This window comes from Chiloscyllium plagiosum, unplaced genomic scaffold, assembly GCF_037043375.1.
Source record: "Chiloscyllium plagiosum isolate Xiang-an unplaced genomic scaffold, Cpla_swu_hap1 HiC_scaffold_2, whole genome shotgun sequence".
Classification (NCBI taxonomy): domain Eukaryota; kingdom Metazoa; phylum Chordata; class Chondrichthyes; order Orectolobiformes; family Hemiscylliidae; genus Chiloscyllium; species Chiloscyllium plagiosum.
Window position 1 is genome coordinate 96,524,618 of NW_028270140.1, and position 27,447 is coordinate 96,552,064.

The following is a 27,447-nucleotide window of genomic DNA, read 5'->3' on the forward strand; positions in this document are numbered from 1 at the left end:
GTGGAGAAGCATTAACTATTCAATCCTGTCTAAATGTTACTAATACACATGAAAAGAAAAAGCAGAAGTATAAACTGTTAAGAAAAGGAAAGGGGCAACAAGTCAGAATTCTTGAGCTGAAGGTTTAACAATTGCAAATTGTCTTTTGACAAGGGAGCAGAAAATAGGAAGGAACCTTGGATAGGATCTTGTCTTTGAAGGTCAGAAAGCTAATGTCAAAAACCATTTTCAGACTGCAATGCTTCACCAATATGGGGAGAGGGAGGGCAGAGCCCACTTCTTTGTTCAAAGTTGAAAGCAAATTGGTTGGAGGGTGGGGGTTGGCAGTCAAGAGTGGCAGATGCATGCTACTGAAAGTGTAATTTGATATAAAGAAATGATAGCAGTTATTACACTCGAAGCCTGAGACCAATAGGCGATAGGGCAAAGACCAGAATGTGTGACAGAGCCATCTTACGGTTTTCTGATATAGCTCTTGAGGCTCTCTGTACAACCATGTTATGAAGATGCTTTAAAGCTCTGTTTCCATTGAGTGCTTACTATCACTAATTAGCTGTCAAACTCAACTTCAGCCAACTAGCTGCCAATCTTAGGTTAAGTAGCAGAATATGATGTCTTCTTATCCACCCTGTTGAGGAGACATGAACTGCATCTTCAGAAGCCTGATAATCTGCTCAATGGTGGTCCATGTAACCAGATGGCTTTAGGTGTGATCCCCATGCTTCAGAGTCATGTAAAGAAGATAATCTTTATACCCCAGAATCAAAGGTATTTTTTCGGTGACATCAAGGGATGAGGTAGCAAGATTGTCAGATACATGATATATTGTATCCATAGAGCTCTTGTATTGGTTGTAGATGAGCTAAATGTTGAGAGAATAGAAACATTTTCTCTTGCTGAATTGACTGTTGAACACTCAAAAACTTAATGGTCATGGATGCAACTGAAGATACTCTGCAACTGTAGCTATCCAGCAATGAAGCAAAATCTCATTCCCTTTAAGCCTTTAAAATTTTAGGTACAGCCCAGTTCTTACTATCAATGACAAAGAAACACAGAACTTTGGCAGTGAAGGAGATAATTGTCCTCGTCGAGCCTGATTCAGCCTTCAATGCGATAATAGCTGATCTGGTTGTAGTGTCAGTTTCACTTTCCTGTCTGTGCATAAGTCTCCACTCCCTTGTCTGTCAAAAATATAAAAACATTCAAGGCTTCATTAGGTAAAAACCCAGCCTCCATCAACCTTTGGCAGAATAGAATTCCACATTCTCATGACCCTTTGAGGGAAAAAGAATCATCTTATCACTGTCTTTATTCTTAAATGATGCCCACTAATTTAAGTTTCCTCACAAGAAAAAAACTCTTCTGGGTATTCATCCTATCCACTCCCTCTAGTTCTCTTATGTTTCATTAAGATTGCCTTTCATTTTTCCAAACTCCAATGGATATATACAAGCAAAATACTGCAGATGTTAAAATCTGAAGCAAACAATAAATTCTGGAGAAACTCAGCATTCTTGACAGCATCTGTGGAGAAAGAAAGGGTTAACATTGAGTCAAACATGAGCCTTCTTTAAAACTAAATCTTCTGCAGTCTTTTTTACTACTTTCTGGAGAGTCACATCAGACTTCAAACATTAAATTGCTCTCTCTCTACAGATGCTGCCAGACCTGCTGAGGTTTTTCCAGCATTTTGTGTTTGTTTCCAATAGATAGAAGTCTAACTTGTTCAACGTTCCTTCACAGGATAAGCTCTTCATCCCAGGAATAAGTCAAGTGAATCTTCTTTGAGCTGCTTCTAAAGCAATGATTTTTTTTTAAAACAAGGAGATCAAAATTGCATATAGTATTCCAGATGTGGCCTCAGCTGCAGCTGCAGTGAAACTTCACTCCTTTTATATCAAATTTCTTTTGTGAGAAATGACAATATTCCATTTGTTTTCCTCATCAATTGCTGTACCTACATACTAACTTTACGTGATTTATATCCAGGACATTCCAATCCTTCTGTTCCACTGAGTTCTGCAATTTGTCTCTATTTAAGTAGTGTGTTGCTTTTCGATTCTTCTTGCCAAAGTAGACAATTTCTTGCTTACGTATGTTACTCTACAAATGGTAAACTTTTTCCCACTCACTCAACCTGTCTATACATTGTTGCAGATTCTTTACCTCCTCTCAACAGCCGACTACATCTTTGCATCACCAGTAAATTTAGGTAGCAGACATTTGGTCCCCATATCAAGTCTTTTGTGATTTACTCTGAACAATGAAGGACCCAGCATCAATCCCTGTTACACTGGAGTAGTTACACAGCTTGCCAACTTGAAAAGTGCCCATTTATCCATATTCTCTGCTTCCTGTTAGCTAACCAATCCTTTTGTCATATTAACTTACTACTCACTAGTGCTCTTTTTGTGGAGTTACACAAATTCTTTTGCAAACCCAAGTATATCATATCTACCGGTTCTCATCTATCCACCTCGAATGTTACATCAAAAATGCAATGCATTAGTTGAACACAATTCCTCATTCTGAAAGTTTCATTGAAAATCATGATGTGATCAAACAGAGCCAAAGTATTCTATTATAATCTCCATAGTAATGGATTACAGCACAAACATTCAGCCTATACTAGACAGGTAACATCACAATAGTTTTTAGGCCTATAGCTTCGTGCCTCCTTCCTTTCTTGAATAAAGATGTTACATTTGCTATTATGTAAACTGCTGGGAATTGCAAGATGCAACAGTATGCTGCCAATTGACATTACCAAGAACCAATACTGATCAGAGAAGGAGCCAGAAGCAAATAAGTTATTTCATAGTTACTAACAGGGTATGACAAACAGTACTGGAGTAAGAACTTTCTCAGCTATAAAACAAAATTTAGATCCAATTGCACAGATAAGTGCAAGCTCCTGTTTCACTAATTCTCTACATGGTAGCTTTATTCTGCAACAATTCAAATGATGCTGACAGTACAGCATTTATTGCCTTCCTACCGTGTTTCTCGCCTCTGCTTTCCTCATGTCTGGGTCTTTCCATCCACTCCTGTTCATGCTGTCCCTCATCATGGATCTCAATTTCTATGTATGTAGATGGGTACATGAATAGGAAGGATTTTAGAGGGATATGGGTCAAATGCTGGCAAATGGGACTAGATTAATTTAGGATACCAGATTAGTGCAGACGAGTTGGACTGAAGGGTCTGTTTCTGTACTGTATAACTCTATGACTCAATAGCTATTGTGTCAGCTGCACTCACTAAACTTATTGGATCACCTTCCTTTGCTACCCCTGGGACCTGAAGGGTCCAAATGTGTACAAATCATCTTTGCACACCTAATGGCAGCTGTATGCCAATTGACAATTGCCACTCTCCGCAGTGTACCATTTGTACCTAATTGAATTGCATGGGTACAATTTGCATCTCACTGTGTTGCTGCCTTTTTTCACTTGCGGTGATTATTCTTGATCCATCGGGCAATCCCACAAAAATTCCAAACTAGCCCTTGATGGCCTGACAAGTTAGTTAATAAGTCTGGTCAATAAATCAGGCAGATTACGGCCACATGGTGGCAAAAATTCTGCTCCTGGTGTCAATGGCCTGGGAAAGAATGACACATACCAGAACAGTATACTTGGGCAGAATGACCATGGAAGGTTTTGAAGACAAATACCAAAAATATAAACTAAGTTTTCAGTATAGGAAGCCAACATAACTTGTGCATTGGATGTTCAGAAATTTGACAAAGCTATGAAGTATTAATTATACAGGGACTTGGAGAGAAACTAGTGAGAACAACAATGGAAAAGTGAATCCTTGAAATGGTGGAGGTATTGATTTAACATCTCATTTATAGTGCAGGGGAGTAGAAATGTGATAGTAAGCAAAATTGCAACTGGAAAAGTAGTTTTGAAAACAAGTTTAAGATGGAACTGAAAATGTTTACTGTAGCCTTCAAGTTTCCAATTATTTAAAACAAATATTTTAGATATACTGATATATCAAATGAAACGCAGTTATATCTAGAAAAGAATTTGCATCAGTGCCTAGATTTAAATACAAGAATATTGCCCACAGCATTTCTGAGGGTTATTTCAGCTTGTTAATCTCCAGAGTTCAGTTACTGAATGTTAATTGCATCACTGCATCATGGAAATAGTTGCATGAAGTCTATATCGCACAAAGGTTTGTTCCTGGAAACCAAACACATTTCGGTCAGATGTTAGAAATAAAACTGTTTAAATACTGAAATTCAACAGTTTACATTCTTCCTGCTTTAAGGGAAAAATTGATTTAAAAAAAAAAAAACCTGGTTTGTGTGCTTTGCATCTATAGTACTCTATCATACCTTAGGTTGTCAAATAATATTTTCATTTGCAATGTCAAAATATTGCTTGTAAGTGTTGTTAGCTTTCATGATTTTACAATGTTTCTGCTTCAACTGAATGTGGCATTGTGCAATCTAAAGAGTAAAAAGCACAATTATGTTCAAACTTCCAAAACATACATGAGAATAATACCCATTTGCCTTAATGGATTAGTCTATGGAAATTTCACTTTGCTGTGATTCGTGCAGAATTAAAATTATATACGATTCAGATTATCATAGGAAAACTAATAATACTGGATTTAAAAGTGACTGCAAACTCCAGGGCATAATGATTATATAGGTAAAAACAATGACTGCAGATGCTGGAAACCAGATTCTGGATTAGTGGTGCTGGAAAAGCACAGCAGTCCAGGCAGCATCCAAGGAGCTTCGAAAGCGACGTTTTGGGCAAAAGCCCTTCATCAGGAACCAGAATAATGATTATATATGCTGGTGTAAAAGTTGAATTTTTGGACAAATTCTTTTAACATAATAAGATGAGATAAACCTTCACATGGATATTATTTCTAAGGTCAAAAACAAAATCTAAGGGCTTTACACCATATGTAGCTGTCAAAATAATCCACAAAGTAACACGGAAAGCCATTTATTGTCTTTTTTTTTCCTGTTTTTAAGGAGCCTCTCCTAGTGTCCACACCCTGGAAGCCTTGATGGCCCTGTGGATCCAATAACTTAACTGTTCAGGAGCCAGATAAGGAAAAGGATGGACCATACAGTTAGAAAATAACATTATTGGTACCAATCCTCTCACTTAAAATTTTGTGCAAGGACATATTTATTTGCACTTGCAATGGTCTGATTGGCAAGACCTAAGCCTCTGTTCCACAGGAAGGCAGAGGGCAATGGTTAAGAACATTAGGCTTGAGCATTCACTTTTAATGCCTGCTGCAGAAGTTGATGACTGCATCCGATTTTCATGTCTGTTTATTTGTCTTGTCCAATCTGTCAACATCGCCCACCTGAAAAGTGAAATGCACCTACATCCTTCCCAAAAAATTTACTTCTATGAAGATAAATGAAAAATTACCTTTAGGCAAAACGTTATGGGTTAATTTTGCATAATATCAACTTTTACATGAATATACAGTATAGACATTAGGAAACAATTTATTTTTGCTGTTTTACCTTGTCCTCCTGGATACATGCACCTGAAAGCACGGCCCAGTTCTTCAGCTTGGACCCTGCCTGCTGGTGTCAGTTCTCCACCCCACTTTAATACCAGCAGTAGTGAAGGCTCTTCTCTCTTATTGTCTGTTAATAATAATTAACTTAGAATTATTACAGGAAGAAAAAAAAATGTGTATTATGCATCACCTTTACAATTCGTGGATTGGCCATGCCAAATTGTTCATAGTGTTCAGGGACATGCAGGCTAGATGTGTTGGCAATGGGAAATGCATAGATATAGGAATAGGGTAAGAGGGTGGGTCTGGGTGATATGCTGTTGGGAGGAGTTATGCAGACTTGACACTATAGGGATTCTATGAAATCTATCAATCCAACCTGATCTGGGCTACACAATCCAAGACACTCAACAATGCAGCCCTTAGTGGGCGGCACGGTGGCACAGTGGTTAGCACTGCTGCCTCACAGCGCTAGAGACCCGGGTTCAATTCCCGCCTCAGGCGACTGACTGTGTGGAGTTTGCACGTTCTCCCAGTGTCTGCGTGGGTTTCCTCCGGGTGCTCCGGTTTCCTCCCACAGTCCAAAGATGTGCATGTCAGGTGAATTGGCCATGCTAAATTGCCCGTAGTGTTAGGTAAGGGGTAAATGTAGGGACATGGGTGGGTTGCGCTTTGGCGGGGCGGTGTGGACTTGTTGGGCCGAAGGGCCTGTTTCCACACTGTAAGTAATCTAATCTAATCTAATCTTAACTGCCCTCAATTCATAGCTAATTATGGAAGGTCAACAATTACCAGCGATACCCACGTGATGAGGAGGAATGAAGAAAATATAATTCCTTTGAGAAAAAGACATGTTTTGAAGGATTTTGAGAATCTGATATTTGGTGGACTGCTGCGAAAATATATGCACTGTCTTGGTTATGTTTGTTATTAAATGTGCAGCTTGTGTTCCATCACTGCATGCCAATTAATTCACGTGCGATTTAATTCTGAAGGCTAGAGTAAAGGATATGTAGTATTGGTGTTTTGCTTTTTTTTGACTCTTCAATTGTGAAGATTTTTCTTTTTGTTTAAGACTGACATGTTGTGGCTTTATTCTCTAAGGAAGCAACTCGGATTTCAATGTCTTCTACTTTTGTTGTAAATTTACGGGTCCTTAACAGTTCAGCAGTCACTTAATAGTCCAGGCTATGCACACAAGACTCCAGGTGGAAAATGAATGCACAACTTTCTGACTTGGAGTTAACCCCTTAGCCAAAGCTGTCACTTAAATTATACCTCCACCATTTAAGCACCATGTTGTAAGTAAGCTTACAATTGGAGAGTTAAGTTATGGAACTGAGACTGAAACAATAACCACAATCACATCCTACAATTTGAAATTAGTGCTTAGCAAGTTGGTAGGGGGCTTCAATTTTGTCAGGTTGATACTTATAGTTATACAATTATTATTAAATGCTGTCTGAAGCATATTGCTCCATCAAATGTACCTGCTAGCAATAAAAAAGAAATGAATGCTTAGTAACTGAACAATATCAGTTTCAAAGTCCAAGAAATTAAGGGAAAAAAGAAACAGGCATTAAAAAGCCTACCATCTTCTTCACTTGAAGTCTTTGTACATCCAAGAGGTAGATATGTCAACTGAACTTTACGATTTATTCCAGAAAAATGCCCATACCTGTTAACATAATTGAAAATATAGTTGATTTCTCAGGAAGCACCTAAAACGTACACATCATAGAATGATATCTGTAAATACAGCAGCACTAACAGAGGAAAATGTCCTAAAGTACTTCACAAAAGAACAATCAAGTAAAAATTTACAGAAATTCAAAGAATTAGAAAGAAATACTGCTCCTCTGAAGAAGCAACACATACTAAAAAGGACATAATCTAAATATTAGAGCAAGATCATGGATGAATAAAATCAGCATGCACCTTTTTCACATAAAAGGAATCTGGTACGGTCAAAGTCTGTGAATCAACTGAAAATTGAGACAAATCAATAGGTTTTCGTCAGGAAGGATCCTAAATGATCTACAGCAAAGCCAAGCAACATAGGTTGAGGTACAGATCAGTTGATTTAGCTAAAAGGTGAAATAGGCCTGGAAACTGAAAATACTTCTACTCCTCTTAGGACAAAATTGGTAAATCTGCATAATTAAGTTTTGTTTTGTACAGAACTGAGTAGTGTTTCTATTAGATATATTGCTTTCAATCTTTCAAAATCAACATGATAAACTGAATAATCTTTATAAAATTAATTTAAGCAACTACTATTTATCTTTCAGCTGCTTTCTAGTTAAGTTTTTTTTTGCTTTTTGCGTGAGTCCTTCATTGGTGACTAACTTTGGATTGGTGGCCTCACCACCTTTAAGGGCAATATTTAAGATCATCACCATTACTCAAAGTGTCTCCTGACACCTTTGAAAGACACCCCTGAAAGGTTCTACGCAGGTACACTTTGTGAAATGTTCTGTTAGTGAAAAAAGGTAGTAACTAAAATAAATTCAGCACAATAAATAAAAACAGAATCATGTCACTGTCAACACTGGGAGGGGTACTGCAAATATACATTTGCACATATGTACTTCTGAGGGTATCAATCACTTGTATTTGTGACACTTCAAATGCACCACAGAAGCAAGCATTTTAAGCACAGATAATGGCTAGTCGTGAAATAATTATGCTTAAAATGACTGGTAACAATTTAACAAAGGTAGTATATACAGTTCTGTTCTACATCATAGGTTTGAACGTAACGATGATTAAGATACTGATGTTTTACTTGTTGATTTAAATTCGGTTCAGACTGATGAGGTAAACATTGTTAATTCGCTGATTCAAAGTTTTACTTTAAAATTATTTTGGGCAACCTTAACTAGAGGAAAGTTTCGCAGCCAATTTGTACTAAATAAGTACGGAGAACCAATAAGGGGGCAAGGAAGAAAGAAACACCAAATGTCACATTTTAAACCTGGGGAGGAGTTGGTTGAGATGGTAATGTAACTGAACTAGTATTTTAGTACCTCCGGCGACTGTTCGACATACAAGATTCTTAGGAGACTTCACAGGATTGATATCGTGAGATTATTTCCCTATGTGGCAAAAGTGAGGACCGCAGATGCTGGAAATCAGAATCTAGATTAGGGTGGTGCTGGAAAAGCACAACAGGTCAGACAGCATCCGAGGAGCAGGAATTTCCCTATGTGGCCAAGTCTAGGACCAGACGGTATAATCTCAAAACGAAGTTGCTATTTAAGACAGGGATGAGGAGAAACTTCTTCTCAGAGGGTTGTGAATCCATTGAATTTTTTACCCTCCTGAGTTTGGGTTAATTAGTATATTCAAAGCTGAGATTGTCAGTAAGGTTTATGGGAAAAAGGCAGGAAAGTGTAGTTGAAGGTTATCAGATTCAAACAGCGAGACATGATAGCAGATTAAACATTGAGACTTTGGGAACGGACTGTCTTTGAAAACAAAAATCAAATAGTGACATCACAGAAATACTGTAAGTTGATTGTTTGATGAATAACTGCTATTAGACAACAGACACTCCAGAGTTGTGCATTTGGCAATAGGCATTGGAAGCAGATCAAAGCACTGACTTTCAGTTCAGCAAATTATTACTGCGTAAGAAACATGGGAGCCTGCTCTGTTGGAAAGAAAAATTAGAGGGTAAACTCCTATAGGGTGTGTCAATATGTAGCTGAAAATTAAAATAAATGTAAGAAGAACCCATGAACACCTCTCACATAATTAAGAAGGGATATAAGTTGGTGAATCTACTATTTTTAAGTTAAATGGTTAATTGTATTATTAAGGTTTAAAGCAAGACAATGTGGTGCTGATGAGAGCAATATTTTTTTAAAAAATTTAAGAAAACATTTAATTAGCCACTTAGGGAGCACCAGGAAGGAACCACTGCTGAGTGGTTCATAAAATGTGATCAGCAAGAGTGTTACATAGGCAGAGATTGAAACACGATGTGAGAAACAGGGGGACCATTTCCAAGTTCTCCTCCAAATCACACTGTCCTGATTTAGGACTATGTTTCTGTTCCTCGACTAGTTCTGGGTTAAAATCCTTTTTTTTTAAATCTACTCACTTGTGCATTCAACATTTATTGCCCATGCCTAGTGCCCCTTGAGAAAGTGTTGGTGAGCTACCACTGTAGTCCATTTACTGTAGCAGACCCAATCTCCTTTCTGACCTTATGATACAGGGGAGGTCATTGATGAAGTAGCTGAACATAAATGGCCCTCTGACTGTGCCTGAAGGAACTCTTGCAGAGATGTCCTGTAGACCTTCTACAACCACAACCACCTTCCTTTGTGCCAGGTATGATTCCAGCCATAGAGGTTTTGCTGATTCCCATTTCTATTAAGACTCCTTGATGCCACATTTGGTCAAATGTAGTCTTGATGTCAAGAGCTGATTATCCCATTCCACATCTGAAATTAAGCTCTTTTGTCTGTGTTTGAACCAATGACAGATTTCTAGAGGAGGCCAAGATGGATGATCCATGTCAGATGAAGATTGCTGCAAATGTTTTAGCTTTAACTTATGCACAAATGTTCTGGACTCTTCACTATTAAGGTGATATTTGTGGAGCATCCTGCACCTTCTGAGAGCTGTTTATTTGTCCACCACTGGCAGGACTGCAATGCTTAAATCTGATCTGCAGGCTGTGGAATCACTTACTGCTTATGCTCTTTGGCCCGCAAGTAGTCCTGTTGTATAACTTCACCAGGTTGACACCTAATTTTTAGGCACGCTTTGTGCAGCTCTTACAATGCCCTCCTTCACTTTTCATTGAACCAGGGTTGATCCCCTGGCTTGATGGCAATGGTGGAATAGGAGATATGCTAAATCATGAGGTAGCAGTTTGATTTGGAGTACAAGTCAGCTGCTACTGGTGGCCCAAGCACGCCATAGATGCCCAGTATTGAGCTGTTAGATCTGTTCAAAGTCTATCACATTTAGCATACAGTGACAGTGCCACACAACTCAATGTGAAGGCAGGACTTTGTCTCCACAAGGACTGTGCAGTCGCCACTCTTACTGATACTGTCAAGGTCAGACACATCTCAGGAGACAGATTGGTGAGGATGACATCAAATATATTTTTTCCTTATTAATTCCCTCAGGTCCTACCACAAAATACCAGCTGTATCCTTTAGGACTCGATCAGCTCAATCTGTACATCTGCTGTTGAGTCTCCTATCCAATGTACATTCTGCATCCCTGCCAAGCAGTTAAAATATGGGATACTTTCGTTGATCAGTTGTGGTATAGATTATAAGAGCAGGGATGCTAGGTTGGAGCTGTACAAACGCTGGTTGGGTTACATTTGGAGTGCTTTATGCAGTTCTGGTCACTGCACTATAGGAAGGATGTGACTTCACTGGAAAGGTTGCAGATGAGACTCACCAGGATGTTGCCAAGGATGAAGCTGCTATGTAGAGAGGGTGAATCAGCTCAGTTTGCTTTCTTTAAAACAGAGAAGGCTAGGTGGGGTGGGGGTGATTAAGCTGTATAAGATTTTGAATGGCACTGACAGGGTGAATTGAAAGCAGTTGCTCCCCTTAGTGGAAGGGTCAACAAATGGATGAATAATTTTAAGGTGTAAAGTTTAGAAGGAATTTAAAGGAAGCTTCTTTCACCCAGAGTGTGGTGGAAATTTGGAATGTGCTGCCTCAAAGGGTAGTTGAGGTACGAATCTTCCTCACAAATCTTTAAAAGTATTTGGATGAGCACTTCAAGTGTCAAAAGACCATGTCAAAACTGCTGGAAAGTGGGATGATTGTAGATTTAAAGTAGTCTGTTTAGTGTAGACTCGATGGATCGAAGGGCCTCTTCTGTACTGAATGATTCAAATCAATGGTGAGGAGGACCACAATGTAAAGGGGATCATGTTGTTTGCGGCAAATCAGGTAAAATAACTAGAAAGAGGAATGCCTAGTAGAGACTGAGACCTACAAGTAGTGCCATCTTTTCCTGTGGATGCCTACTGATCCTGTTGGAAAAGGCAATATAGTTCAGTGACTACTTCTTTAGTGAAGCATAGGCACCTCAGTCCCCTGTCTTTGTTAGGGTGGAGAAAGGAGAAGTGCTCTCTGAAGACCTTGGTACATCTTTCAATTGAGAGCTCCCACACTGAGAAAGTCTATAGCCTTAAAACTTGTCCTTAAACATTTAGACTAAAATGTAATGTTGAATTATAGAACACATTTGCTGCACACTAGAAAACAAGACAGGCAGGGAGGGTAAGGCAATTAAAAACATTTGCCTTAACATCAGTGAATCTGTGTAAACAGGACACAGTGATAACATTCATGGCTATTCCTCTGTGAAATTAATAACAGTGTTTGATTCCGACCTTGAAACAAACCTCAATATCAATTAACTTCTCTCCCGAATGATTGTCCTTCACTGTTATCTGTCCAGTTCAAAACATGCAGTGCTTTTGTTAACTTTTGTATAAAGAAAGCCTGTTTGTGACAGTACAGCTTTTGTAAAACCTTTGTATAAAGGAAGTCAGTTTGTGATAGTACAACAGAGTAGCTGCTAGGGCTCTTTAAGAGTTGATGTCCTACTCTCCTGGGTTATTAGAACCCAGTTAGTTGAGCTTATAGGTATCAGTGTTATTATAAAGGGGATGACTAAAATTAAACTAAAAACTGTCTGTAAGAGGTTTTTTTTATTCCAGGCTACCAAAGAGTATGATCTCCAGGACGTACCAAGAGAGGTTAACAGGTTGAGTCCGCAAGGGATTCCCTGGGCTGTCTCAAATCCGTACTTTATCAACTATGTCTGCACACAGCTTTCCTTCATTGATGCCTGTGATTCATTCCCTGTTTGGGCTGAACTCAGATTTTCTACTGATGGGCCTTTTGTTTACTCTTTCATGGGGTCAGTGTGGTTGGTGAGGTGAGTTTTAGTTGCTATTCCTTAATTGCCCTAGTGAACTTGTTAGTGCATGAGTGGAAAATTTGAAAGTCAACTCCGATTTTCCTGCTTTTCGGATGCTGCCTGACCTGCTGTGCTTTTCCAGCACCACTCTAATCTAGGTTCTGATTTCTAGCATCTGCAGTCCTCACTTTTGCTTACGTTCTTGTGGGTTTAGAGTCACATGTTAAACAGATAGAGCTATAGATTTACTTCCCTAAATTATATGAGCGAACACAATGGATTTTTACGACCATCGATTAGAGTGCTCACGGTGACCATTACTGAGATTTACTTTATGTTCCAGATTTAACAACAATTTAAATTCCACAATTAAATTGTGAGATTTGAACTACTGACCCCACAGATCTCCCATGGACCTCAAGATTATAATCTAGCGAGCTTACGACTCTATAACAGTCATCCCTATGGCTTCTCAATCCTTGAAACTCCACATAAGTGTTCAGCAAAACTGATTCCTGACTCAAAGCCTTTTTAGAATTCCCTGCAGAATGAGTGGAAGTGCTCTGTCACAGCTAAACACAAAGAATACCTTCCTGGAAGTTCCAAGTTTATCTCCATGTCATGCTATTTGGGTTCCCTTGTGCAGTGAACACTGCTAGTATTTACAGCGTCAGTGCATCTTGACACCGAGCGGCACTGTCATCTGCCAACTTTGAACATTTGCAGCACACGTAAGGCATTCACTTGTGAGCATTTTCACAAGCATGGTGGACCAAGTAGACAGAAGCAATACAGCAGCCATTTTGACTTTTAGACTATTGTGACACTGAAAGCAGAACTAAATTTTAAGGCTAAACAGTCAATGCCAAGAAGCATAAAAAGATTTAAATCACGTACAGCAAGTGGAAAAATGCTGTAAATGGGACTGAAAAGAAATGTTTATCCTTTTTGAATGCACCAACGCAAATTCTTTTTGATAACTTTTGTAGGAAGCTATGGACAAGTGCTCTGACTTTAACAACTGCATGTATTTCAGATTCAAGTCTATCAGAGAAGTTTGTTACAGTACACCCCATACAGGAGCAAGGTATCTCTGCTGCAGCTTCCAGGTTTTGATTTTAAATAGGAACACAAATGGCAGAAGTTTCTGTCTAGCCAGCTTGAGCATTATTAGCTTTTCTTTAATTCTCCATATAAAGCTCAGCTCAGTTACATTAAATGGATCACATTGTTTTGAGCAATATATATAAGTAATAATGTGTTATATTTATGTTTGAATATCTGTGATGTTGGACACTCACATCTCAAGCACCGTTTTCAGTTGTTCAAGTTTTGATTTACTTTCTTCTATTTCCGAATCATTATTCTGGCCCAGTTCTGCCAAAAGGTGCCTTGCAATATCCAAGACTTCCTGAAAGGTCAATGGAAATCATTTTAGAATCATCTTTGGCTTGCAGTTTTCACATGTACAGAAATAACAAACATTGTTCACATATATGTTGCCATCCCTTCCCTTAATAATCCTATTTATGTTAAATAGTTTGTCCATTATTATGTTTGGCTACATCTATTCCATGATGTTAGTATTGTGATTGCCTACGATTAAAAGATTCTATGGTCTAACCAACAAATGCTGGATTTAAATAAAATTGAGTGACATAGTTTTACAGTTACTCTATGAAATTAGCTCTGAAATTACCAAAAGAGTGTTACCCAAATTTTAGACAGCATGCTCCACCCATCTTTGGAGAAATAACCAGCACAAGTAGAAGAGGAATATATATTTAGAGTACCCAATGCTAACAACGTGTAATTGGAAGTGGGACAGGAATAATTGGAAAAGGATGAAATGTTTCTTATTCATATTTTAATCAAAATACATTGTTTGCTGATGCTGAGACTCTTCTGGAGTTGAAAAAATTATTCAAGTGATCTATAGAAAACAAGGAGACTAAGCTATGATACCGTAAAATGATAAGACGCAGATGCAAAAGTAGGCCACTCAGCCCACTGAGTCTGTTCTGTCATTTAATGCCATTATGGCAGATCTGATAATCCTCAACTCCATTTTCCCACCTCTTTCCAAAAAAACCGCAGAGTCCCTCACTGATTAAAAATCTGTCTGTCTCAGCCTTGAATACCCTTAAAGACCAGGTCTCAACAGCCAGCTGTGGTAAAGAATTCCACAAATTCAAATACCCAATGTAAGAAATTCCTCATCAATTTTAAATATGTGACTCCTGACAGAGAGAGAGAGTATGCATGGAAAGAGAGAACAAGGGCAGGCGATCGAGCACACGTGTGGGCAGGGGGCCAGCGAAGGCGCGGGCAGATAGGGAGAGATTGAGAGAGCATGTGCGTGCAGAGGGCGAGCAAGAGAGCATGCGCGCACAGAGAGAAAAAGTGAGATCATACACAGACAGCAAGATAGAGTGAAAATGCACACGTGTAGAGAGAGAGAGAGCGGCGCATGAGAAAGCAAGTGCAACAGAGCATGCACATGCAGAGAGAAAGTGAGAGCGTATGCACACATGGAAAGCGCAAGTATGCACGAGAGAGACACACACACACACATACACAGAGGGCAGAAGAGGGACAGAAAACAGCATGAGAGAGAAAGCTGAAGTAAGCAAAAACAGCAGCTAAAAACACTATAACTGAAAGAGACACCTCTGATCCTTGGTGGAGGAGGAAGGATCTGTACCAAAAACCTAATGAAAAGTCCTTGAAATGTGTGCAAACCTGCCCAAAATTAGATGAAAGGAACCCCGAGGCATTTTTCATTTCTCTTGAAAAGATTGCTAAGCAGATAGGGTGGCCAAAAGAAACCCATACAATGCCAATGCAAAGTAGGTTGATAGGAAGAATTTAAAATGTTTTATGCCATTAGTAAGATTCTATGGATTGAGGTAGCAAAAATGTGTGTTTCTTGACAGGTACGACTTGGTCCCTGATGATTACAGGCAGACATTTCAGAATATATAGCAGCAGTCTGGGCAGTGGGTAATTCAAAATAACTTGCATTTTCAATGTGAGCATTACATGCAGAAATATATCACACTCTTAGGGGAATAATTCTCATGGAAAGGATTTAGAAATACCCTTTCTCCATCAATAGGAACTTGCAGAGAACATCAGAAAGTTGCAACAGCATGACAGGATCTCCTGTTCAGACCACAAAGGGCAGTGAAAAAGCGTAACATACCAACAGTTTCCTAATTACTTGCTGTACCTGTATACCCTGTATGAGGGCGGCACGGTGGCACAGTGGTTAGCACTGCTGCCTCACAGCGCTAGAGACCCGGGTTCAATTCCCGTCTCAGGCGACTGACTGTGTGGAGTTTGCACGTTCTTCCCGTGTCTGCGTGGGTTTCCTCCGGGTGCTCCGGTTTCCTCCCACAGTCCAGAGATGTGCAGGTCAGGTGAATTGGCCATGCTAAATTGGCCATGCTAAATTAAAGTGTTAGGTAAGGGGTAAATGTAGGGGTATGGGTGCGTTGCGCTTCGGCGGGGCGGTGTGGACTTATTGGGCCGAAGGGCCTGTTTCCACACTGTAAATAATCTAATCTAATCTAATCTTCTATGATTTATGCACAGAACACCCAGACCTCTCTGCCTCTCAGAGAACTTATATTTTCAAATTAAAAACTTAGTCAGTTAACTAGTTTTACACCTTCACCAAATAAATCATTTCATAATAAATAAAAACATTGCTGAAAGAAACCTGGATTATGGAAGCATTGTCCACTCATATAGAAAAAAATATGAGTGGACAAATCAGAAATTAGGTAAAACCATTAAATTTAAAAAGCAAAACAGAAAGTGCATCAGGTTAATGTTTAAGTATCAAATGTTCGTTTACATTTAAGTGTTAGGCATTGAATCCTAGTTGTAGAAAATAAAAATCAATCACACAGCATGTCTTGTCCACACTCTCATTAGGTCAGAGGGCAAAACAGTTGTGAAGGTGTGGATTGTATATCCACACTGGTCAATGCTATCAATGCAGTTCTGTTTTCCTTTCTGTCATACCAAAAATGATACACTAAGAGCGGTATACTTCAAATTATTCTTGAAAATTATAAAGACTTACCTGCAGTTGTTTCGGCTTCTTTAACTTTATTTTTCCTGCTTTGTATCCATTGTATTTTTCAAACAGTTCAAAAAATCTACATTTAATAAGAACAAGTAGTTAGGGTAGGGAGAAGATGAAAAGGGAAAATATCAACAGAAGAGCATTAAAAGTGTTTACTAAAATAAAATCAATCACACAATATGCCTTTTTTACACTCTCATTAGGAATTCAGTTTCTGTTTTAATTGTGACAAATATCAAGGCATCAGAAGAATGTACCCTTAAGACAGGCAGTTCTGTAATACTTAAATGAGGTTCTTTGCTCAAGATTTTGGCGGTAATTTAAAATAAATGCTCTGCAGTAAAATAGAGGGAAGCTGTTTGAAATTGAGATTAGAGTGGTGCTGGAAAAGCACAGCATGTCAGGCAGCATCCAAGGAGCAGGAAAATCAATGTTTTGGGCAAAAGCCCTTCACCAGGAACGAGGCTGGGAGCCCCAGGGGTGCAGAGATAAATGGGAGGGAGGTGGGGCTGGCGGGCGGGGGGGAGGGGGGAAGGTAGCTGAGAGTGCAATAGGTGAATGGAGGCGGGGTGAAGGTGATAGGTCAGAGAGGAGGGTAGAGCGGATAGGTGGGAAGGAAGATTAATAGTAGGACAGGTCATGAGGACGGTTTTGAGCTGGAAGGTTGAACTGGGATAAAGTGGGGGGAGACCTTCCAGCTCAGCACTGTCCTCATGAACAGTCCCTCCTGTCAATTTTCCTTCCCACCTACCAACTTCACCCTCTTCTCCGACCTTACACCTTCACCCCACCTCCATCCACCTATTGCGCTCTCAACTACCTTCGCCCCAGCCCCACTCCCCTCCCATTTATCTCTCCACCCCAGAGGCTCCCAGCCTCATTCCTGATAAAGGGCTCTGGCCCGAAACATCGATTTTCCTGCTCCTCAGATGCTGCCTGACCTGCTATGGTTTTCCTGCACCACTCTAACCTTGACTCTGATCTGCAGTACCCACTTCTGCCTAGAAGCTGTTTAAAAGTCAGGAAACCTGACATAAATAAATGCTCAAAGCTATTTTCTCATTACTGAGGGGAATGTTGTAGTTAGAGTACGTGTCACAAATTTAGAGATGTGAACATCAAGAAATCAAAGCTAGTGACGTTATGGCTGCTTCTGATGAACAGCCACAGCATCTGCTGTGGAGGTGACTGCAAGTGGGTAAATGAGCAGGAAGTGATAAAATAATGAGGATACTGGAGATTTGAAGTAAAGAAAAGTTCTGTAGAAACTAGTCTAGTAATATTTGTGCAGAGGGAAATAAATTTCATGTTTTGAATCTGGTATTGATTTTCTTTGGAACTGAAGGAAGGTTTGTATGCCCTTGACAAAAGGCACACAACACCAGGTTAGAGTCCAATAGGTTTATTTGGAAGTACCAATTATCCAAATATCAATGATCTGAATTTCAGATTATCCAAAGGAGAGCCCAAGGTCCCGATAGAAACATTACAGCAAGGGTCATGATCACATCTTTGTCCACTCCACATCTTGACAAAAGGGCAAGAGGAGCAAGTGGAACAGATGATACACATGCCCAAGGCAAAAGGCAAAAGAAATTCTAAAGATTATATGTGTGAAAACAGGTGTTAACGGTATGAACTGTAGAAAACAGGTCAGCTTTGCTGAGACCAAAACCAAGACATGGGATGGGGAGGGAGTTGTATAAAAATGGAAGACAGTTATTTATGATCTAAAGTTGTTGAACATAATACGGAGTCCTGAAGGTGGCAAAGTGCCTAACAGAAAACCAGGTGCTATAGCTCCAGTTTTCACTAGGCTTTGCTGGAGCACTACAGGAAGCATTTTTCTCACGCTAACATTTCTATTCTAGGTCTGAGGTTCTGCAGTACTTTGTTTTCATTTTATTCACAGAGTAGTCAAGTTCACAGAAGCCAATACTGATCTAACAGGAGCATACAGCATAGCCTCAGGATTTCTCAAAGTGCTTTACAGCCAATGATGTAAAGTGGTAAAGCACTATACTGTGTTACTACTGTGGTGTAGAAAACACTGCAGGAGAAAGTGAGGACTGCAGATGCTGGAGATCAGAGCTGAAAAATGTGTTGCTGGAAAAGCGCAGCAGGTCGGGCAGCTCCTTAGAAAACACTGTAGCCAATTTGTACAAAGTCCCACAGATACATTGTGACGTGATCAGATAAATCTGTTTTAGCAACATTTGTTGAGGGATATGCATTGGCTGGGATGCCACGGTGTCATGGAATCATTCACTTCCACCCAAAAAGGGCAATGTGACCTCATTTAACATCACACTGAAAATTACACTTCAACAATGTAGCATTCTTTCTGTACTGCAAGAGAAGTGCAAGCCTGTATTTTATGCTTATGTTGCTGTAGTGGGACACAATCCTCTAAATCAGTGATGAGTCTGCCATAAAATAAGCTATATTAGATTCACACTACCAACGATAAGTTTAGAGACATCCTTCAGTAATCACCAGCAAGGATCTCTAGGGTGATTCATAAGCTATGACCGAGAATGCTGAAACAGACTCAAGGGACAAACTGAACTGCTCCTGTTCCTAGGTTTCAAGTGATAACTATGGCGTGTTCCACATAACATTGGGTGAGAGAGGAGACAGTGAAGACTGCAGATGCTGGAGATCAGAGTCAGGAAGTGTGGGGCTGAAAAACCACAGCAGGTCAGGCAGCGTTCAAAGAACAGGAGGGTCGATGTTGCGGGTATTAACCCAACATTGGGTGAGGCAAGGTCGAGAACTGAAGGAAGAAATCATTTAATACTCTTCACCTGATGAACATTCCATTGGAGTGCAGAAGAAAGAGGTGCCTAAAGGGGAGGTCCGTAATACTTGACTCGTTCACCAGCTCACTATTTGGAATCTTCGTGATGTCTTAATTGCTGGACAATTCAATTAGTCACATACAATGGACAAATTAACCATCAGATCCTCTGTGCTTTTTCCCCAATAACACAAGCAACTCTGTCAGCAAATGCTACCCATTATAAATGTACTGTACCAATTTGCTTTCAATCAGGTTCTGTCTTCACATTTATAATCAAACAAGTGTCAAACTGAATTCAGTTACTAGTCAAAGATGATGAGCTGCAAATGTGACACAAAGTGACACTTTTTTTAAATGAGGTATGCTGCCTTAACTGCTGTGCTTTTCCAGCACCACTCTAATCTAGACTTTTTGTTATGAACAAAATCAACAAAATGAAATTTATTACCATAAATCTTCTGTAAGTATCCATATTTTCAGTGGATTACAAAGTTTTCCAAGTTGTGTGCAAATACCAAACTTGAATATTGCTGCAAAGAGGCATGTAACTAAAGCCCTTTGCCTTACACTCATCAGCAAAATGGTAAGAATGCCAAACAAAAATAGAAATAGTTGGAAAAACTCAGCAGGTCTAACAGCACCTAAAGGAGGGTCACTGGAACCTGAAACATGAACTCTGATTTCTTTCCACAGATGCTACTAGACCTGCTGAATTTTTCCAGCTACTTTGTTTTTGTTTCTGATTTTCAGCATTTGCAGTTATAGAGTCAGATTCTTTTAGCACGGAAGCAGACTCTTCGGTCCAATTCATCTACACTGACCAGTCATCCACATCTGGCCTACTCCCATTTGCCATCATTTGGCCCACACCCCTCTCAATCTTTCCTATTCATAGACCCAGCCAAATGCCTTCTAGATGTTGTAATTGTACCAATGTCCATCAAACCCTCTGACAGCTTGTTCCATACAAGCATCACCCTCAGCATGAAGAATTTGCCCCTCAGGTCCTTTTAAAATCTTTTCTCTCTCATCATAAACCTAGTTTTGGATTCCCCTACCCGAGGAAGATGATCTTGGCAATTCACCCTATTTATGCATCTCAAAATTCTAGAAAACTCTGTAACAGTCACCCCTCAGGCTCTGATGTTCCAGGGAAAAAAGGCCAAGCCTATTCAACCTTTCCCTATAAAAACTAAGACCACAAGAAACTAGAAAGTCGAGAACACAGCTCAGTCCATCACGCAAACCAGCCTTCCATCCATTGACTTCATCAATAGTTCCTGTTGCCTCAGAAAAGCAAACAATACAATCAAAGATCCTTCCCACCAGTTATATCCTCTTCTGTCAGGTAGAAGTCTGAATAAATGTAAAAACAGATTTAAGAATAGCTTCTTCCCCACTGTTATCAGACTTTTGAACAGACCTCTCAGATGTTAATAATGATCTCTTTCTCTCTGCAGCTTAACACCACATTCTGGACTCTGTTCTACAACCCTGATGCACTTTGTATGGTGTGATTTGCTCATACAGTATGGAAAACAACACTTTTCACTGTACATAGGACAACAATAAAATTAAATCAAATCCTATCCTCCAGTCTCTGCACCATCCTTGTAAGTCCTTTCTGAACCCTCTCAAGTTTAACAACATCCTTCAATAGAAGGGCAACCAGATCGTATGCACTACTCTAAAGGTGGCCTCATCAAAGTCTTGTCCAGATGCAACATGACTTCTACACCCAATGCTCTGACCAATAAAGGCAAGCATGTCAAATGCCTTCTTCACCACCTTGTGTATCTGCGACTGCACTTTCAAGGAACTATGCACCTAAACCCTGAGGTCTCTCATTTCGACAACACTCCCCAGCGGCCTCTCATTAACTATAGATGTCCTACCCTAGTTTGCTTCACCCAAAATTCAACACCACACATTTAACTAAATTAAACTCAATTGGCCACTCCTCAGCCCAATGGCTCATCTGATGAAGGTTCTGTTGCATTCTGAAATCATCATCTTCACTGAGCATAACACTACTTATTTTGGTGTCATCCACAGATATACTAGCCATATTCACATTCAAATCATTTATAGAAATAATGAAAAGCAATGAACCCAGCACCGATCTATGTGGCACGCTACTGGGCACAGGCCTCCATTCCGAAAATCAACCCTCAACTACCATCTTCTGTCTCCTACTTTCCAACCAATTTTGTATCCAATTGGCTAGCTCCCCCTAGATCATGTGATCTAACGGTGCTAATCAGTCAATCATGCAGATTGCTGAAGTCCATAGAGACAATGTCTATTGCTCTGCCTTCACTGATCTTCTTCGTCACTTCTTCCACGTTCTTGTTTGCCTTGTTGCACCCTTTATCCACTGTATCAGCCTTTGCTTGCTCTCATTTTGGTTCCCACCACTCTGCGTAGTTTGCAAGTCAACTTTGACTGAAAGGAGTTTTTGCAGAGAAAGCAATAGGAAACTATAGGGTCTCCCGGCACTGAAGTAATTTATAAAAGATGCAAAACTTGAACATATCCCTACGTTGTTCACAGCAATTTTAAAAGAACCAAGCTACAAGCTCAACTGGTCATGATAAACTGGTCATTGGTGTTGACTTGAACACAGCTAAGATTATTTAGAATATCCTTCTCAAATGCAAAATCAGGTACCTGATCAGGATAGCTAGTGTCCTGCAGTGTCCTTTGTAGCACTCTATTCTTGTGTAAAGTTTGCAAGGTAAGCAAATGGGTATGAGCTACTTACAAGATTTTTTAAAGACCAATTTTAGGCCATGGTATTTACAGAATACTAACTATCATGGTTACGTTTGTGGTAGACATTAGTTCAAAACCCTGTTTTGTATTTGTATAAGTATGGTGAACTGTCACTTTAAGAGTCTGTGATCATGTGACATAATGACATCATCATCGGCCCTGCTGGGCAAACCACAGCTTAGTCTAACCTTGCTGATTGCTGAGTGAGCACTTTCTTAATAAATCTCCTGCTGTTTAACACTTCGGCATCTTGGTCCTTCTTGGAACTGAAACCAGTTAGCAGATTTCACAACTAACACGTTGAGAAAAAAGGAACAGGAACTGCTCCATCTCAATACTGAATCTAATCATAGAAAAGAGCCTATTGAAAAGGTAAGGAATTCCTTAAAGACACATTCCATGATCACAAAGGTATTTTATAGTATTAGATATGCACATATTGTACAATGTTAAGGTTGTTTAAATCAGACCACATTTTGCATGGAGGCCAACTAAAAGATTAGCAAACACTACGATTAGAGTGGATCCTAAGGTTACATAATTTGTTATGTATATGTATAGCCATTAAATTAGTTGCAAAGTTTTAAGTTAAATTAATATAGATTCTAAAATGGCAGCACAACATTTGATGGCCATTCTTTTGGCAGAAAGCCCCAAGCTCAGGAACTGCCAGCAAATCAGATTAACCAGCAGTAGGAGAGTCAAATATAGGGAGAAGTCCACAGGGGAACATGACAACTCCAGGAGGGCAAAGACCAGATTTTTAGGATAGGGACGGCTCCAAGAGTCCAGGGATTGGAGAGAGGTGGATAGGGGAACCAAATCATAAAGGACAGGCATTGCAAAAGGGAGTGTGGTGATGGGTGATATCTTAAGGTGTGGAAAAATGTTCCCAAATGACATGTCTCCCCTTCTTGCCTTTTCATATGTACTCATTTTAAAATGATCGAATTACTTTCGCCCGACTGCTTGTGTTTATGGTTGTTTTGGCATTTGAAATAATTTGTTTAATAGGCTTGTTAACAAGGACTAGCCACTTTACCATACATCAAGAACATTTCCGAACTGACAGCCAGACTACTACGACCACCAGGACTCATAACAGCACACAAACCAACAGCCACTCTCAGACAACAACTCACCAGGACAAAGGACCCGATACCCAGCATGAGCAAAACCAACGTAATGTACAAAATCCCATGCAAGGACTGCACAAAACACTACATAGGACAAACAGGAAGACAGCTAACGATCCGTATCCATGAACACCAACTCGCCATGAAACGACACGACCAGCTATCCTTAGTTGCCACACACTCAGATGACAAGCAACATGTGTTTGACTGGGACACACTACTATTAAAGGACAAGCCAAACAGAGAACAGCCAGGGAATTCCTAGAGGCATGGCACTCATCCACAGATTCTATCAATAAACACATCGACCTGGACCCAATATACCGGCCACTACAGCGGACAGCTGGAACTGACAACCGGAAGCGGCACAGACAAACCACTATAAATGCCGGAGGAAACATCACAGAAGCGCTTCACAGGAGGCTCCCAAGCACTGAGGATGTCACCTAGACTGGGGACGAAGCGTCTGCAACACAAACTCCCAGCTCGGCGAACAGAACCACAACAGGCTTGTTAACAAGCCTGAATGGAGTGGAGTTTCTTGGAGTGAAGAATGGAACGCCTTAGTTGGGTTCCCACTTTTATGCTCTTTTTGACATCACTCCTTTCCTGGCTAACAGCAAATCATTCTTAATTCTCTGTGGAACAGTAGCATAATGCAGATGCCTTTTAAGACCATAACTAATATATCTGTCTTCTGATTCATGGTAATAGAAAGTGGGAAGTTGTCTTCTATATTTGTGCTAGGAGCATTGCTATCACAATTTACATCAGTGCTTTTGACTGCAGAATCAGATGTACTACTTCAGATGCCATCCATGCCAAATTGGGGTATTGTTGTTAATAAGAAATTCTGCGACAAAACAAAAAGGACTGCAACTTTCACAACAGGGTTCTATGTAGCAAAATTATTTGAGAATGCACAAATATGAAGCAGGGGATTATGATTAACTGTATTGCACCTTATTTAAATAGAATATGGTTTATGATCTGGTCTCCATAATGCAAAAGGAAAAGACAGAAATAAAGTTTGCAAAGATGATATCAGACAGAGGTTATAACTGTCTCTCTCAGCCTCTCTTGCTACAAGTGTAACACTGCACAAGCCGAGAATACACAAAAATACTACAAAGAATATAACCTCAGCTTTGTTTTGCACTACTAAATAAAGTGTTGAGATACTCCACTGAGTACTGAAACATTTAATTTAATAAGATATACTGCCTACCTTATGATTTTTACATGTATTAATTCATGGGATGTGGATGTCACAGTCTAGTCCAGCATTTATTGCCCATCCCTTTTGGCCTTTCTGAAGTTTGGGTGGGGAAACTGTCTCTTTAAACTGTTGTTTTCCACTCGGTGCAAGTACATCCATAACACCATAAGTGAGTTTGTTCTGAGATTTGAACCCACTGGCACTGAAGGAATAGTGACATTTTTCGAAGTTAAGATGGGAGTGGCTTTGAGGTGTATTTGCAGGTCATGCTGTTCCCATGTACCTGCTGCTCTTATCCTTCTAGATAGAAGTGGTTGTGGGTTTCAAAGGTGCTTTGTAAGGAGCCTTAGTGAATTTCTGCAGTGCATCTTAGAGACAGTACACACTGCTGCTACTGAGTGTCAGAGGTGGTTATGAGTAAATATTTGTGGATGTGGTACCAAACAAGTGGCTGCATTGTCCTGGGCAGTGTCAGACTTCTTGAATGGTGTTAGAGCTGCACACATCCAGACAAGTGAGGAATATTCCATTGCACTTCTCACTTTTGTCTTGTCTATGGTGGACAGGCTTTGGGGACTTGAGGGGTGAATTACTCACCACACGATTCCGAGCTTCAGATGTGCTCTTATAACCACAGTATTTATGTGGATGGTCCAACTCAGTTTCTGGTCAATGTTTAGCTAAAGAATGCTAATAGTGGGAGATTCCGTGATGATAATGCCATTGAATATCAAGACACGATGGTTAGGTTTTCGCTTGGAAACAGTCATTGCGTGGTAATTGTGTGACATGAATACTACCTGCCACTTGTCAGACCAGAGCTGCATATTATCAACGTCTTGCTACATTTTGATATGGACTGTTTCATGATCTGCAGTCATCAATGAAAATCCCCATTCTGAACTTATGGTGACAGGGAGACAATGGATTAAGTAGCTGAAGACGGTTGGGCCGAGGACACTATCCCGACGAATTCTTGGAACGGAGATAACCAATCAACCGACCGACCTCCAAGAACAACAGTCACAGCCATCTTTCTTTGTGGCAGGCAGCGTTCTCTCAAATTTTTTCTGATGCTCAGACCTTCAAGATCCACATGTGGCAGTGACTTCCAGAATTGGAAGTCAAAGCTCCAATTCACCTTGGCACACCAATCAGTGCGTGGAATGTTAGAGCAGCTTCATGCACAACCAGCTTAGAGGGAGCATCGATAGCATATATAGTGACTCCAATCAGCAAAATCTTCCCTCATTTCAATTATTTCGAATTTTGCTAGGGCTTTTCATGCAACATATAGTCAGATATATGATGAAACAAGAGAGTCATAATTTGTCAATCTATATTCTGAAGGGTCAAGTTCTAGAAAAGCTAAAGAAGGCTTTTGTGTATATGTTCACACAGATGTTAGTATTTCGCAGAAGTGATTTTTGTAGGTTAACTGTTGTTTGGATAAGAAATTAACACAGGAAAGTATATAAAATCCTTAAAAAGAACTGGTAAAATTAAAGATTCAACATTGTTTCCACTTAAGTATAAGAACTAAATGATGCCTTACCTCTGATGCCTGACTTCCATTTTCATTTTTTGCTTGGGAGTTCGATCCCCATGCCGAATGACTGCTATTACGCAACGAAGCTCCATCCTGTACAACAAGTCATAAAACAGATTAGTTGAATTGAGAGAAATCATGTCAAATTACCTGAGTAGGAGTCTACAATGTACAATTTAGTGATCCCTCTCTTTTTCTCTAACAGACAGCTCAAATAGAACAAAGAATAAAGAAAATTTACAGCCTAGGAACAGGCTCTCCAAGCCTGAGCCGATCCAAATCTATTGTCTAAACCTGTCGCCCAATTCCCAAGCATCAGTATCTCTCTGCTCCCCACCTGGTCATACATCTGTCCAGACGCATCTTAAATGAATCTACTTTGCCTGCATCTACCACCTCTGTTGGCAACGCGGTCCAGATGCCCACCACCCTCGGTGTGAAGTACTTGCCGCATGTATCCCCCTTAAACTTTCCACCTTTCACCTTGAAAGCGTGACCTCTCATTATTAAATCCTTCACCGTGAGAAAAAGCTTGTCTCTATCCACCCTGTCTATACCCTTCATGATTTTGTAAACCTCAAACCCCCCTCAATCTCCTTTTTTCTAAATGAAAAGGAACCTAACCTACTCAACCTCTCTTCATAGCTAGCACCTTCCATACCAGGCAACATCCTCGTAAACCTTCTCTGCACCCTCTCCAGAGCGTCCATATCCTTTTGGTAAAGTGGCATCCAGAACTGTACACAGTATTCTAAATGCTGCAGAACCAATGTCGTGTACAATTTTAACAAGACTTGCCAGCTCTTATACTCAATACCCTGTCCAATGAAGGCAAGCATACTATATGCCTTCTTGACCACTCTATCCACCTGTGCAGCAACCTTCAGAGTACAATGGACCTGCACTCCCAGACCTCTCTGCCCATCAACTTTTTCCAATGCTCTTCCGTTCACTGTATAATTTGCTCTAAAATTAGTCTTGCCTAAATGCATCATTTCTCATTTGTTTGGATTGAAATCCATCTGCCACTTTTTCGCCCAACTCTCCAGTCTATCTATATCCTCCTGTATTCTTTGACAGTCCCTTATGCTTTCTGCTATTCCACCAATCTTTATGTCATCTGAAAACTTGGTGATCATACCAACAGTGATTTTGTAGATCATTTATATATATCACAAACAACAGTGGCCCCAACGCTGATCCCTGTGAATACCACTGGTCACCTTTCTCCATTTCGAGGAACTCCCTTCAACTACTTCTCTTTCTCCTGTTGCTCAACCAATTCTTTATCCACCTAGCTCGAACGCCCTGCACACCATGTGACTTCACTTTCTCCATTAGTCTACCATGGGGAACCTTATCAAACGCCTTACTAAAGTCCACGTATATGACATCAATAGCCCTTCCTTCATTTATCAACTTGGTCACTTATTG

At 40.0% G+C, this 27,447-nt stretch overlaps 1 protein-coding gene and 1 long non-coding RNA gene across 19 annotated transcripts in view; one reads left to right on the forward strand and one right to left on the reverse strand.

Annotated features, from left to right (window-relative positions):
- ppip5k2 (diphosphoinositol pentakisphosphate kinase 2) overlaps positions 1 to 27,447 on the reverse strand; it is a 151,975-nt gene that overhangs the window by 84,962 nt on the left and 39,566 nt on the right. For 13 of the 18 annotated variants that reach the window (XM_087998756.1, XM_043710128.2, XM_087998785.1 and 10 more), the window contains exons 11-16: positions 26,020 to 26,106; positions 16,529 to 16,604; positions 13,737 to 13,846; positions 7,113 to 7,198; positions 5,522 to 5,647; positions 3,002 to 3,085 (exon numbers count right to left, since the gene is read on the reverse strand). In XM_087998756.1, the coding sequence (XP_087854882.1) occupies positions 3,002 to 3,085; positions 5,522 to 5,647; positions 7,113 to 7,198; positions 13,737 to 13,846; positions 16,529 to 16,604; positions 26,020 to 26,106 (569 nt within the window). The remainder of the gene's footprint in view (positions 1 to 3,001; positions 3,086 to 5,521; positions 5,648 to 7,112; positions 7,199 to 13,736; positions 13,847 to 16,528; positions 16,605 to 26,019; positions 26,107 to 27,447) is intronic. The other 5 variants (XM_043710134.2, XM_043710153.2, XM_087998779.1 and 2 more) reach the window with 1 other exon arrangement.
- Positions 22,336 to 27,447, forward strand: part of LOC148151943 (uncharacterized) — a 95,129-nt gene continuing 90,017 nt past the window's right edge. Inside the window, exon 1 of the long non-coding RNA XR_015760916.1 lies at positions 22,336 to 22,481. This is a non-coding gene — a long non-coding RNA (uncharacterized LOC148151943). The remainder of the gene's footprint in view (positions 22,482 to 27,447) is intronic.